This window comes from Electrophorus electricus, chromosome 13, assembly GCF_013358815.1.
Source record: "Electrophorus electricus isolate fEleEle1 chromosome 13, fEleEle1.pri, whole genome shotgun sequence".
NCBI classification, from domain to species: domain Eukaryota; kingdom Metazoa; phylum Chordata; class Actinopteri; order Gymnotiformes; family Gymnotidae; genus Electrophorus; species Electrophorus electricus.
The window spans coordinates 18,604,744-18,619,598 of NC_049547.1; the positions used below are offsets into that span (position 1 = coordinate 18,604,744).

Sequence of the window (14,855 nt, forward strand, 5' to 3'; positions counted from 1 at the left end):
GAAAGTAATGAACTATTGAGTACTATAGTAATACTATATAAACAAGCAATTTAAAATTATAAATCATAGCGTTGAAACAAGTGTCTTAGCCACCATTAACAAATAAACGGGATTTTAAAATTAAACTACTGCAAGGAGTATAATGAATCCATCTAACAATATGCCTCTTCTACCACCTAGTGGCTGTAATATAATATAACATTATATATACGTATTACGTATTATATTTACGTGCATATTCTCTCTCTCCCTCTCTCCGTAAACACACACACACACACACACACACACACACACGCACACATGAAACTAAAGATGGAAACTCTGTGTACATTACTACAATTATTTTGGGGGAGAAACTGGGCGCTGTTGCGAGCTGTCTGTCCCTGCATGACAGGGTGGGTAATGTGGAAGCATCTAAATGCAAAAAAAATCATTTGAGGCAAATGACAAATTTACATTTAAATTTAACATTTTCAGCATTTAGCAGACACTTTTATCCAGAGCGACTTATAAAAATGCTTTGTCATCTAGTCACAGAATGTATCCTAGCCAGTACAGTCAGAATTCAAGCTATCTTTGAACTAGAATACTGCTGAAATACAGTAATCAATGCTGGAACCTAGAAGAAATGCAAAGTAAGTATAAGCTCTAGATCAGACAACAGTAAGTGCAATAACAAACAATACCAAACAATAAATGTTAGAATTTGTTATTCAACAGTAATATGTAGTAAACAGTAGTAAATTCAATAGGTGCAGTATCAATGGTCATTTATATAATACACAAATAAATGAGTCTTCAGGATCACTGATCATTTATATAATACACAAATAGATGTGTCTTAAAGATAACTGGTCATTTATATAATATACAAATAGACAAGTCTTCAGGATCAGTGGTCATTTATATACACAAATAGATGAGTCTTCAGTCTTCAGTCAGCATTTGAAGATTGCAACAGCTTCTGCAGTCTGGACTTCCAGTGGAAGTTCATTCCACTATCTGGGAGTCAGGATGGAGAAGTCTCAAGACTTGTCTACCACAAGACTTGAAGCATGGTGTCTCAAGCTGAGTCGTATTTGAAGTAGTTGAGGTATGGATCGGGCTTTGACCATTGTCATCATCTAGGGAAGGGCTGGTCCATTTTTGGCTTTGTAAGCGAACATCAGAGTTTTAAATCTGATTCAGACAGCTAGTGGAAACCAGTGAAGGGAACAACACAGCAGTGGAGTAATATATGAACTTTGGATGACTGAAGACTTGTTGTGCTGTGACTTCTCGTCAGGTTTGAAAGTTACAGAATGACCTTCTACATGAAGTTGCCATTATGATGGTACAGACTGGTTGGATTATTCATAGCAATTGTTATTTTATATTTATTTATTTTACTCATAAATAAATGTACCTTATTTGTATATGACTACATCACAAATGGGAAATTGGGGTGATTCACAGCCCTGATGTGTTTTCTTGCCTTTTTTCTGTTTTTTTTTTCTTTTCATTTCAAAAAGAAAAAAACAATCAGATTTACATCTCTCATTTAACAATCACAGTATGATCATTTCTCAATAGAAACCCTTTGAAGCCATTAGAAAAAGAGGCATTTAATGCTTTGACTCTTAACTAATGTCTTCAGACATTCCACTGGTTGTTCTATGTATTGTCAAGCAGGTCGGTGTAATATTAGCAGTTCGGTCTTAGGCACCTAGCAAACATCTGCAGTGGCCAGAACCAAATACTCAAAAATGAGATTTGATATTCTGATGACAGTACAATGTGCATAACCAACTTTAACAAAGATGGCATGTTTCAATGGTATGTTTTCCAAACCTCTTGTTATAAAGAAAACATTTAAGGAAATATAAAGTCCCTAACTCTAATCACTAATATTTGGTTTTAAAGTATAAATATGATCATCTGCATTATCTATTTATGCACTTTCCCACTCAGCTGGAAATCTTCTGGTCTAACCATCTGTTCTTTTCTAACTAACTGCTCTGGTCTAACTGGTGATAGTGACATCAAGCCAATGATGAACCTACACCATACATGTGCATTTCTGAATATTACTGTTCTTTACATATTTATTCTTGATTAACCTGAGACACAGAGTTCCTAGGACATTATCCCATAATGTTTGTAATTCCCCTAGGGCCAGGGGACCAAATACTAAATCAGTTTTGAAATTTGCAAGGGCAGTACTTATAGCAACACACACACACACACACACACACACACACACACACACACACACACACACATAAATATATATATAAATATATAAATATATATATATATATATATATATATATATATATATATATATATATATATATATATATATATATATAGATATGTATTTTTGTATTTTTTTCTTGTGATGATGGATTAGACTGTCGAGATTGTCATTTGAATGAAAGAAAATGATAAGTAATGAGAAAAATAATAAGTAGAGTTAGTTTTCAAAGAGAGCCATTTCTAATAAAATATTGCAATCTGGGCAGATGACACAGAGCACCCTGTGGTCTTAAATCTCCCTAGGCCTGGCATGTAGGCTTAACTCTGCTCACTTTCCATCTTGTTGTAGAATCTAGAGTCTTGTGTGTTTTTTTCTCCTCATACTTGTCAGTCTGCATATTATAGACATATTATTATCTTTTACATTCACACCCTCATGTATGAAAAAAAAATCAAAGTTTTATACATTTTTAATATATTTCATTTTAAAAAACAAAAGAGCATGGACACTGATTTGTTAGGCCATCAAATAATTAATTAGTAGTCCCTCTGTCAATAACATGGTAAATTATTAAAGTCTTAAAGTAAAATATTAGAAACATGTTAGTGAAGAGCCTTTGTGGTGAAAGTGCTTTTGCAGCAATAGCTGGGCTTTAAAAATGTATTTGCAGTTCAATGTGCTAACTTGTTTTGTCCTGAATTGAGAGCAGGAAACAGTAATCTTGTGTTGCTACATTGATTTGTCCTTTTATGCTAAATATATGGAACATAAACCATTAACCTACTGAATATCTGATTATCTCCTTATCATCTTAGCTAGCTCTACAGTGATGAGCTGTCTAAATGTAATATTTTGTTGTTGTTTATGTTTTGCACATTTGCAGTACTGGGTTTCAAACCCCACTACTATTTTGTGTATTTCTTTTGGACTACAGTCCTATACAGTCCGCATAATCAAAGAGTAGTACTCAAGTTAAGTAAAACTCTTGTACAGATGCTTGATAATATTTAATAACATTCCAATCTACTTCATTGATACAATACAATATACAGCAGTAATAAGCACAGCAAAAAATATTTTATCTCTGTTATATATAATACTCAGTGTTAATTTACTTTTGTAAAATGTTTATTCTTTGCCCTGTGAGAGAAAACCAGTCCATTGCTTCATGATGCCTCTTTAAAACCACATTTTCCAAAGTTGAAGAGAATAGTTTTGTTTAATTTCACTGTCACAATTATTTTATTAATACAGATAAAATGAGACATCTGGACATTTAAATGTGAGCCGTTATGTGTACCAAGCAGATGCTGTTTTATGGTCTTTTACAGATGTTCCACTGACCTGTTTCATACGGATGAGGACATTTCTTCTTTAGACTAAATCACTTTCTTTTTTGAAAACACCATGTTTCTCTTTTAAATTGTTCAGTTTTCAATAATCTTCTGTATGACGTCTAACAAACGTATGTGTGTGTGTGTGTGTGTGTGTGTGTGTGTGTGTGTGTGTGTGAATGTGCGTGCATGTAGTATGCCATCCATCCATTCTTCATTAGGCAATGCAACCGTCTTGAATAGAATGAGCCAGTGTAGCCCTTATGACAGATAACTCCTCTACTTCTCTCATCCTTGCAGATGTACACTGTCAAGCTCATGTTGATCCATGGAATCCTGCATTACCCAGAGCATTAGTCAATTACTGGGATTGTTTCTATTTGTATTATGAACTTTAGCACAATCCTATGTGTATATAATAAAACAGGTGTGTTCAAAACATTTATAAGAGTTGCTTCATCAGTACTGACACTTTTTGATAATTTTGATTATTTAGTTAAACCTTAAAAGCTATATTAAATCACTGACATTTTAGAGCATTTAAAACATTTTAAAGTTTAAAGCATTCTCTCTTACTCACCTTCTTTGTGTCTCTGATACATTTAGTTATACAGAATGGAGGGAAGAGAGTTATTTATAGTAGGGTACTGAGGAGGAAAGTTCCTGGAGTGGTGTCCATTTCATGACAAATGAAATTCCTTGGCCCTGTCTGCAACAATAGGGCTGAAAGCATGCACCTTTAAGAGGGTAGCAGCTGCACAGCTTGTCCTCCCTTCACTTGTGGTTCTCCAGCCTTCACACATCTCGTATAAACAAAGATTACATAGAACAGAGGCTACATACTATATCAGCATCCAAAAAGACTTCCTAAGATAATTTCACCTTGAAATCATCTGTATCATGGTAGAGTGGTGACATATTTTAGCAAACACTGTTACATTACCTTTGCTCATCTGACCCCACATAGAAAATCTGTGACACCCTTAGAAGGACCTAGGAATGTTCTACACCCACAAAGTTTCAATAGGCACTAAGAACTAACAGTGTGCCAGTAGCAATAGCTAAACATTAACCTTAGATAACCTTAAAATTAACCATAGACAAGTAAGACAAAAGATAAAAATGAAATATGATAAAATAGATTTAATACAAACCAAGATGGTGGCACTGAGTAGATTCTCTATCCTTATTTACAATCACAGCAGATGGCTTGTATGCTAATGTGGTATTCTAAATGTTCTAGTTGCTGATATTGTTCATTTATTTTCTCTCAGACTTTACAAATGCACCAACACATTATTTTATAAAGTTGTCGGTTTTGTTTGCATAACACTATTTACAATATATATTGTCACAAAAGACAAACAGTTGTTGACCTTAATAAATCAGAGAAAAAAGCTGCAAATCTGAAAGTAGCACTGATGCAATAAAAAACTAAAGAAAACAACTATGGATTTGATAACTGTGTCTGGAAAAGGACATATGTATATTCTGCTGTAATACAATGATGATCTCCAATCTCCAGCCTCCTATATAAGGGATCAAGGGGCAAAAATTAAGTAAATTAAGCCCAAATTAATTATGACAAGCTACCTGGCTCTAAAAGGAAACCTTCAGTTGAACTTTCATGGGAACCAAAATATAATGTTCCATTAGAAAGCAATGTATCGCAGGAGGGAGTATACATTTTTGTATTCCAGCAAAGCATAATTTGTGAATAAATGCATTTTATTTAATTTCAGAACATGCAGAAGCATATGTGCACATGCACATATGGTACCTGCCAAAGGTTTGGACACGACTCACTGAGTGTATATTTTCCTTAAGATATTTGAAAATAATCATAATTTTTTGTTCTAAGATAAATATAAACATTGAACGTTGATAGCTGTGTAGAACTTCAGTCACTCATCCAACACATGCTCAGCATATGTTGGAACTTCTCCAAGTCTCTTTGAAAAGCACCCCAAGTGGTTACCTTATGAAGCTGAGAGAATGCCAAGAGTATGTGAAGCTGTCATCAAGCCTACATGTGAAGTGTCTAAAATATAAGATTTTTGATTAACACTTTTTTGGACATTGCACAATTCCACAACTATTTGTTCATAGTTTTCTAGTTTTTTCTAGTTTTGTAATTTTGGAAAGTATTAAAAATAAGGAAAGTATGTGATCTAGATATTTGATGACTCACAACAAAATGGGAGTCATACCCCAACAAACATAATAGACACTTGAATTTTTCATGATCTTACATAGCTGTGATTGAGAGCATAATTATAAATCCACCACTAGGTGTCACCAAGTCATTTCATACACGCTTGTGTCTACGTTGACGGACCAATTTTATTAAAATGAGAAACAAAAGTGGTCCTTACGAAGTGCCCAGTGTAGTGTAAATAAGTAACGCCAAATTTAAGATCAGACGTCTCATCTTTTCTCATAGGGAACTATGGCATTTGGATGATTTATAACAAGCCTGTTGTTTCCAAATTTAAAGACATAATTCCAGATTGCTTGTGAAAAGAAAAGCTCTGCCTGCTTGCTTGATTCTCACATATTTCACCAGTCATACCTTGTTTGCTGTTGGCTCTACAACCTTATGGAAGAAGCAAGACACGCATCACTTAATAAAGCCGCAGTCAGATGGCACTTCCCTACTGATCGCCTTTCCTTACCCTTGTGGTTGTGTGTACATTGCACTTAAAGTAAGTTTATCTAAGATGTAATTTTAGTAATTGTATTCTAACTATTCTTGTATTCTAAGATGTAATTCTAGCAAATGGAATATAGTGTTCAATATATTAGTACCACAGTCAATATTCACTTAGTTCGAACTTTAAAGATAGTTGCATTAGCATGTAAGCGTCATCATTAGCATTTAACTACTAGCATTAGTATTAGCCACATTAGCTATACTGTCATCTATATGTTTGTATGCTACTCAGTGGTATTTCTCTATTCAGATCTTAGTTTATGTGCTACAATGTCTACCACTATGCATTTGTTTGCTTCTACAACCGCACACAGCTCAACCCACAGACAGTACACTCCACCTTAAAAAATGTTTATCTGTACTGTGAATATACATTGGTACATGTAAAGTTGGGTTCAGGCGCATAGGAATCAAGAATAAACAGTATCATCACCCAAGCCTCATCCATTATGGTCTTATATTCTTGTTTTTGACTGGGTAGAATATGCGATTTCAAGACACAAATTTCCGGATGTATGTCGTGATATCTGACATTTTGCACATGACCACAGTATGAGTGATTTGTTTGCACGCTATTCCCCTTTAGTGTAAATACTAGTTTTCTCAGTCAAATAATATATCTGGTCAATTCAACAAATCACCCTCCCAGTCTATTATTCTGTAGGGATCTGAGAGGATGTCTCCTGCTGGTAGGGTGAGTTTGCTCATGTAACTGATATGAATCTTAGCATACAGTAAATACTAACGTTATTGAAAGATTTTTATTATGAAGGATCTTATTAAATCTAAATGTTTGCATATGTGCATCATCATTGTGTAAGGATAAAAGTGGAAAAAAACATAAATACAATATCTTGACATATAATCTTTTATTAATTGAATTAGCAGTTAAACACTGATAAACACTGCGGATCACTAACACAAACCTGTACTTGTGTTGCCAATATACCATCATGATTTTGCTGTACATAACTTTTTGCTGACCTGGTGAAGGAGGTTTGGAGCTTCCCTGGTCTTGACCTCAGTTTGTGTTAGCCTGAATCTCTGTTGTTGCAGACTAGCTATTACTGGAAGACTAGGCCTTCTTTTAACCTGCCCTAGAGTTTTCATGCTTCTAGTGTCCACCTGCCCTGGAGATTTCATGTTTCCATTTTGGCATAACAGCAGTTCCAGACACAAAAATGCAAAATAGATACATCACCAGATAATGTTAATTTTTGTATTTGCCAGGGTTGCTAGCTGCCATTGTTGACTAACCCTAGCTAGATAACTAGGTCACTTTTTCAAAGTAATAGCAATAAGCTCAACAGTCACTCCTGTGATCTGTAACAGAAGTTCAGGCATAGCACATTGAAATGGTAATGTGTTGAATCATCTGTAACTTAACTACCATGAAGCTTGTGTGGTTTTCACACTATCATGGTTACATTATCTTTGCAGTTTTCTGTTTCTTGTGTGCTGTAGTCTGTCTCAAGGTAGATGATGCCATAGATTTCCCAGTGAAATCAAATGAATATAGTGTTTGTTAATCTTTCAAAATACAGCTAATGAAATGCTCTGAAGTGACAAGTGACAGGACAGGGGCACTTCTGGGACCAATCAGATTTCAACTGGCCCCTGTGGCCCCTCCCCCAAATGTGCCAGATCATATTTTCTGTAGCCTGGGTTGTACATCTGCCTCTGAATGGGCCTGAACAGAGGCAGGACACGCTTAGCAGAGTCCTTAGCATGTGTGAGGTGGCAAACAAATACATCCTTTGAGAGATCTTTCACTTCCCAAACTTCACTTGCACCATGCTGCTGATTCTCCCCCTGTTTACCATTCAGCCTGCAGTCATTTCCAGTAATAGGACTTCAAGCATGATCAACTCTGAGACTCCTCATCAGGCAGAATAGGCAAAACTTTTTTTGTCAAAAAGTGTTAGTTCACTTTGAAGATTTTCCCCATTCGCTCTGTTTGCTATCCATTTACACGCTCTCCATTCTCTGTCTGTGTCTATCTATCTATCTATCTATCTATCTATCTATCTATCTATCTATCTATCTATCTATCTATCTATCTATCTATCTATCTATCTATCTATCTATCTATCTATCTATCTATCTATCTTTAGAGAGAGAGAGAGAGAGAGATAAATAGGTAGATAGATGGGTAGATATTTGTGTGTGTGTGTGTTTGTCTGTGTTTGTCTGTCCCCCACCCCTCTGTGCGGTGGTCCTCTACACTTGGCTACCCATGGCAAGATAATCGGTACTTGAGCAAGGCAATATCAACCCACCAGCAGCTCCTAACAACCCCCTAGCCAGGAGAGAGTGGGCACCTCATAAAAGTAGCATAAAGATGTATTAAAGGTAGTAAATATACACATCTAGTCAGTGAACTGTGAAAGTTGTGAATTGGCTTTTTAAGCTTTGTTAAGACCAGAAAGCACAGATGTTAAAAACAGGTTCAGATGTAGCGACAGATGGTATTTGATTATGAAGCAGACTGTTTGTGAAATGCAAAGATGCTGCTTCAGCCCAACTGCAAGGAGCCTGTCTGCTCAAAACACAGGGAGCCTTGGAGGTGGGTGTCGGTTTCTTCTTCATTACCAAGAAGAGGAAGAATAACAAGTGATGTCATAGAACTCTCACGAAGCAAGTTCCCAGCTTCCAACAAACCTGTGTCCCAGCCAGTGGCTCCATGTGTTTAAATAGAGCTTTAGGCTATGGGTGACCTCTGACAGCAGCAGACATGTTCAAACAGCTGTAACATCTGCAGTCGCTTATGATGCAAGAAGAAATGATAATGACATTTTCCTATTGTCCTCTCTCAAAGACGAGCCATCTCTTAGTTTACCTTTTAAGTAATAATCAAAAGAAAGTGCTAACACTGTGGCCACTGAAGAGGTCTCCAGACTTAATTTCTTACCTATCAGATGTCAGTTCTCACCTATCAAGAGTCTGTGAACAATTTGAAAATGCTTTCAGCTTATCAGATTTTATTGTAAACATAACTAGTGACATTTAATATTTTATAGAAATGGCATACATTTTACAGTAGTCTTCAACATTATTCCAATTAAGAACAATGATTCTTCATTCTTTTTTTAGGGAACATGTGAGTGACATTATTCTTGTGTTATCTCTTTAGTAAGAGAGAGAGGAGAGGGGGTGGTGGTAAAATTTTCAACAATGAACAGGCCAACACAAACACAGCTGTTTTATTGTTGTGCTGTTAAGATGTGCCTTTCAAAGCCACGCTGATGAAATCAAACAGAAGGGGAGCAGGGTTCTACTCGTCATTATGGTGCAGAAGGGGGAGTGACCCTACCTCCTGTTCAGCCGAGTTGCAGAAGCGCCCGGCCAGCTAAAGTGCCTTTTTGTATCAGCCTATAAATTACAGTGGTGGGTGCTTCTCTTCTCTCAACACAGCGCTGCCACAAAAGCCACACACTGCTTTTTTATCCCACTCTCTCCAAGCATACCTTTTCATTCCCGAGGCTTTTCTTTGCAAATTTGTCCAAACAATGTTATGTTTATTTGGCACAATTCATCTTTCTCTCTTCTTCCCTTTATTTTAGGCTACAACAAACAAAAACAATTACAATAAAAAATTATATCCCTATGTTGACAATTTGAGAGCAATGGCAAAGATATTTAATGACTGGTTTATTCTGTTATCAGTACGGTCAGCTATCAGTACTGTCAGTAAAGAAAGAATATAGTACATATGGTAATCTGGATTACAACAGAACAAAAAAAAAAAGAAAAAAAGTATGTCCAGATAGCATATATAATATGAGCCCCATATGGTATTTAAGGGCCTTGACTATAAAACTGTGAATGAATGAGCCAAACAATGTAGAACAGGCAATGTAGAACAGACTACATCTAGAATTATTTTTTATTCTTCTTTCTACAAGTTTGCATACATAGTGCACATACATTCAGTTCCAAGGAGATGGAAGGCACGGTTTGACTACTATATCATGTAGGTCGTTCAAAGTGAAGCTAAGTATGATTATACAGTTAATCAAATAAATAAATAAATAAATAAATAAATAAATAAATAAACGAATCTTCTCCATCATCCTCGAGAGGCAGTCAAGTTCCTTTTGCAACTATACATTGCAATAGTTACTGTAGTAGGGTTACCATGTTTTTCTGCCAATTCTACACAACAGTATTAACGTATACCTCCAGGATTACCAAATTTATACATCAAATAAATTAGGATTAATTAAAACAAATACATGGCAAAAATACACAGTTCAGACTTGACCATGCTTGTAAACATGCCTAATAAAGTCTCTCTCAAAATATCTCTCAAAATACAGCAAAAAATGTGACTGAAATGTGACTGATTGAAAAAAACTTCACTAAAGTCAAATAAGTATATTATACAAAAAAAGCACCACAATTCTATTTACATCATATTGCTAAATTATAGAAAGGTATACACCAATGAGCATGTTTAAAACTTTTGAAAACTCATCATTTTATAAATATAGCATTAAATAATTTACAAAGAGTCAAACATTGTGTTAAAATACACTGCATTTTTTACATCTCACTCTTAGCAACTCTCTCTCATACTCTTTAATCTTTGTTGTTGAAAGCAGTTTCCAGTTATGAGTGTTTTATAAAAACCTAAGCACCTTTGAAAGACTAAAGCCTTATTCTCTAACATATATTTTTGTGCAACACAATTTAAATGGTGAAATTAAAGATCACATTACTAGCCATCTCACCAATTTTCTACAGCAAGTAAGTAGATGTTTTTATGTAAGTAGTTATTTTTAGGTTCAGGTATAGGGATGCACAAAACAAATAGCAAAAGAAGTACTTAAACCAGGGGTCAGCAGTCCCATAAAGGCTGTAGGCTGTAGGTTTTCAATTCTGCCAAGCAGTAGAACATGAGGTACTTGACTGTTTGAAGATGGAGACCAACCAATTAAACAAGTGGAATCAGGTGTGCACCTGCTTGTACAGGATGAAAACCTGCAGGCATGCCAACCCTTTGTGGAAAAGACCCTGTCACCCCACCCCAAGGCCTACACACACACACACACACACACACACACACACACACACACACACACACACTAATGTGTGCTTTTATAGAACAGTGCTCCTTTATAGTGCTTTAGTACAAAAAAAATCAACTTCATTAAATGTACTGTAAAAGACTCTTATATGACTCTTACACGTTTTGTTGTCACAAGTGAACAATAATTAAATTAGGCTCATTTTAGAGTAATATGAAAATACAATAAACCTAAAGAATAAGAATTTATTCAGATGTTTTAAGGAAAAGCCAAAGGTTTATGTTTATTTCAATACACACTGTTAACATATATCTAAATATGATATTTCAAAAAGACATCCAACTAAGAAAACATTTGCTGGTGTTATCAGTCTAGGCACAGGGTGCAAATTGTCTGTGAAGGCGAGACTCTTTTTTGATTGAGAACATACTGTTAATGTGTTGTGACGTTGTATTTGGGATGTCATTCTACGCTGTACTGTGATGCTTCTGCTACTTACTACATGAAACCTAAAAGTTGTAATCATTGGAGTAGCTCAAACTACATACTAGGTCAGTTGATACAACTGAAAAAACGTATCGCATCTACGGTGGCATCACATATTTGGGCCAAAATTATTACAATGTATTAAACTTGTAATAGACTTTCAATTTCCATAAATACCATACCTCCTAAAATTTTGATTTCTCTCTCTCTCTTTCTGTGAGTTTGTGTATTTTGGTGTCAAATACTTGTTTGATATTAGATTTTTTTATTTTAGTTGTTGCTTTGCCCTCAACATATCAAAGACCTGTACAAGCTATCGTGAACTCACGTTAACATGGTCTAATCAAAGGCATGAAAGAGAAGCTGTGTAGTTTTCAGCTTTAATTTTTTTGCATCTTTTTTCTTTTCAGTGCATAGTGAAAAGCTGGGCACTTTGCTGCACTCATTGTATGTGTGGTCCAGTGGCTGTAACTGGAGCGAAGCCTGGAACAGTGCATCGCCCTATGTACTCATCCACCTAGAAGTCAGCAGACTTTTTAAGGCTTTGTGATGACAGTATCTGAACGCGTACATTCTAGTTCATTTTCTGGTTTAGTCCAGAGCAAAGCATTTCAGGGAAATCATGTCTGGAATTTTGCCTTTCAAGCCTTTCCAGTTATGATCTAGAAATTAAGGCCCTTTTATCTTGAAACAATATAGAACCTCTCTCTCCAGATTTCTATAAATTCCTGTAACTTTCCTTGGTCATCACTACAAAAACTTTATACAACAAATTCTACATTCTTTTGTAGCTTACTTTGATGATGCAGCAGTGTACATGCTTTTGTTTTAAAGTTCCATTTCATCTCTTATAACCATTGGGGAGCATAGGTTTACTTTAAAATCACAAACTCCTTTCCTATTCCTTTACATATATAAATAATATGATTCTTGTAAATATTAGTCATATAAAACACATGCAAGAAATAAAATAAAATGATTGAAAAACAATAACAATATTTCAATAAAAACCATCCTACATTTTTGTGGTTGCTCCTAAACTTCTTAGATCTATATTGTTTAAGTAATTGTAAATGAACAAGTAAATTAACAATGATTCCCTTATTTTGAGTTTCAAAGTCTGTTTGACTTTTTGTATGTTTGTACTTCTGTAATAGTCTATGCATGAGCATAGTATGTTCATGCGTGTGTGTTCACATGAGCAATTGTGACATCACTCTTTTTATGAACAAAAATGGTTTCTCAGTGGGAAGGCGTCCATCTTTTTTGTGCTAAACTGCCTTGCCCCACTATGAAATGGCCATGTTGCTTAGTTACAGGAGAGGCTGTACCCTCCCCAGAACCAGCATTATCAAAGTGGACGCAAAACACAAGAAAACTGGACCCCAGCCAAAGCTGAAGAATGAACAGACAAAATATATGTAACTAGAAAAGGTATACCCTCTTAATATTTTTGTTCAAAGAATAATTTATTTTATGTAGCATTGCCATGAGAAACAAGAATACCACGAGTCTTTTTTTCAAGCATTAATAACATTATTGGTAATAATTATATTAATCATAAATAATAATTACATCTATACACACTAAAAATGTAAGTCTTATTGAGAAATTGTAATCACACATTACAAACATCCTGCCATGAAACAAGTCCTCAACAAAATGACCAAAGAAGAAGAAAATATCTGTGGAATCGGTTCCATTAGTTACCATCTTATGGTAAATATAATAATGCCCATTTAAAGGCAGTAAAAGGGGTTGAGTAAAGATTAAACAGTCAAAAAAGAGACTTTTTTTCTTAAAAGAAAAGCACAAAACATTAACAGTAGCTGGGGCTTGAAAATATAAATGCTACCTTAATCTTCATACAGATCTGAGGCAGAGAGAGGATGAGAAACTGGTATTCAATACCAATTACTACTCGTGCAGAAGCTCCTGCAGGCAGTTAGGAGATTTGAAAATCTCTGGAACCTCACTGTCCAGCTTGCAGATGACCTTGTATATGGCCTTCTTCCAGGAAGGATCAACATCTTTGCCTGCCACAATGGCATTGAAAAACTCCCGTAACGTGATCTGCGCCACTTCCAGGAATCGCTCCGGAACCTGCTGATCCACAAGGAGACAATGACATTAATAAACATATTATGTTTCATTCCCAAGTCTCTGATTAACCAAAAAAAAAAAAAAAAAAAAAAACACCAAACCACCCAGCAAAATAGACCTGCAGTACAGCTCAAACAAGACAAGAGAGGAGGCCACTTGCCAAGCTAGAACCTCCCTGGCAGTGAGTGGAGACAGAGCTGCTCTGCCAAGACTGATGGGACATGGAGTAAAGCTGCAAACAGCTTCACTGCCTTAATTCCTCTTTGTTTCACTAGCTGAAGCACATTTTGGTGGAGCTGCTGTAAATACTTTTTTTGGATCGTGATATTTTCCTCTGATTCAAAAGGCATACATCTTCTGTATCTATTGAATCTCCTGTGCAATACAGTTGTCTACATAGTTAAACTGAAATTAATATAACTCTCCAAGAGTACGTTTAAACTGATCAATTTGGAACATAAACTACGTTATGCTGTTTTTCTTTTATTAGACCATTTTGCACAGCAATGAATATTAGAAGTATATAATATAATGCAGTTTATAAAGCTTTGGAATTTTTATTTACTAGCAGTATCCTTCATGCACAGTTCAGACAAGTGTGTTGTCAGGCTTAGTTTGCATTAGACATCCCCCAACGTTTCATCAGTGGTTATTCTCTAACCATACGTCTCACTACTTTCAACCCAGCAGCAACAGTGATGCATATAAAACTACAACATACTAGGCACTAATTCTAGTGCAGCAGCCACTACCCAACTACAGTGTCATTGTAACTGATGTCTGACCAGCATCCCTGTGGAACTGAGCAGAGTGCAGAGGGGCCATGGGTGCAGATTCTCTTCACCGTTAGAGAGCATTTCCCGAAGGGGCCAAATGTGCTACCAGAAATACTGCTGAATTACATGTTATATGGCAAGTTAAATATTAAATATTATACGTTTTATTTCCTA

General features: G+C 35.6%; 1 protein-coding gene across 1 annotated transcript in view; it reads right to left on the reverse strand.

The window, feature by feature from the left end:
* Positions 1-11,369: 11,369 nt before the first annotated feature.
* prox1a (prospero homeobox 1a) overlaps positions 11,370-14,855 on the reverse strand; it is a 32,155-nt gene continuing 28,669 nt past the window's right edge. Inside the window, exon 5 of the mRNA XM_027020118.2 lies at positions 11,370-13,908. Within this exon, the coding sequence (XP_026875919.2) occupies positions 13,720-13,908 (189 nt within the window). The 3' untranslated portion in view covers positions 11,370-13,719. The remainder of the gene's footprint in view (positions 13,909-14,855) is intronic.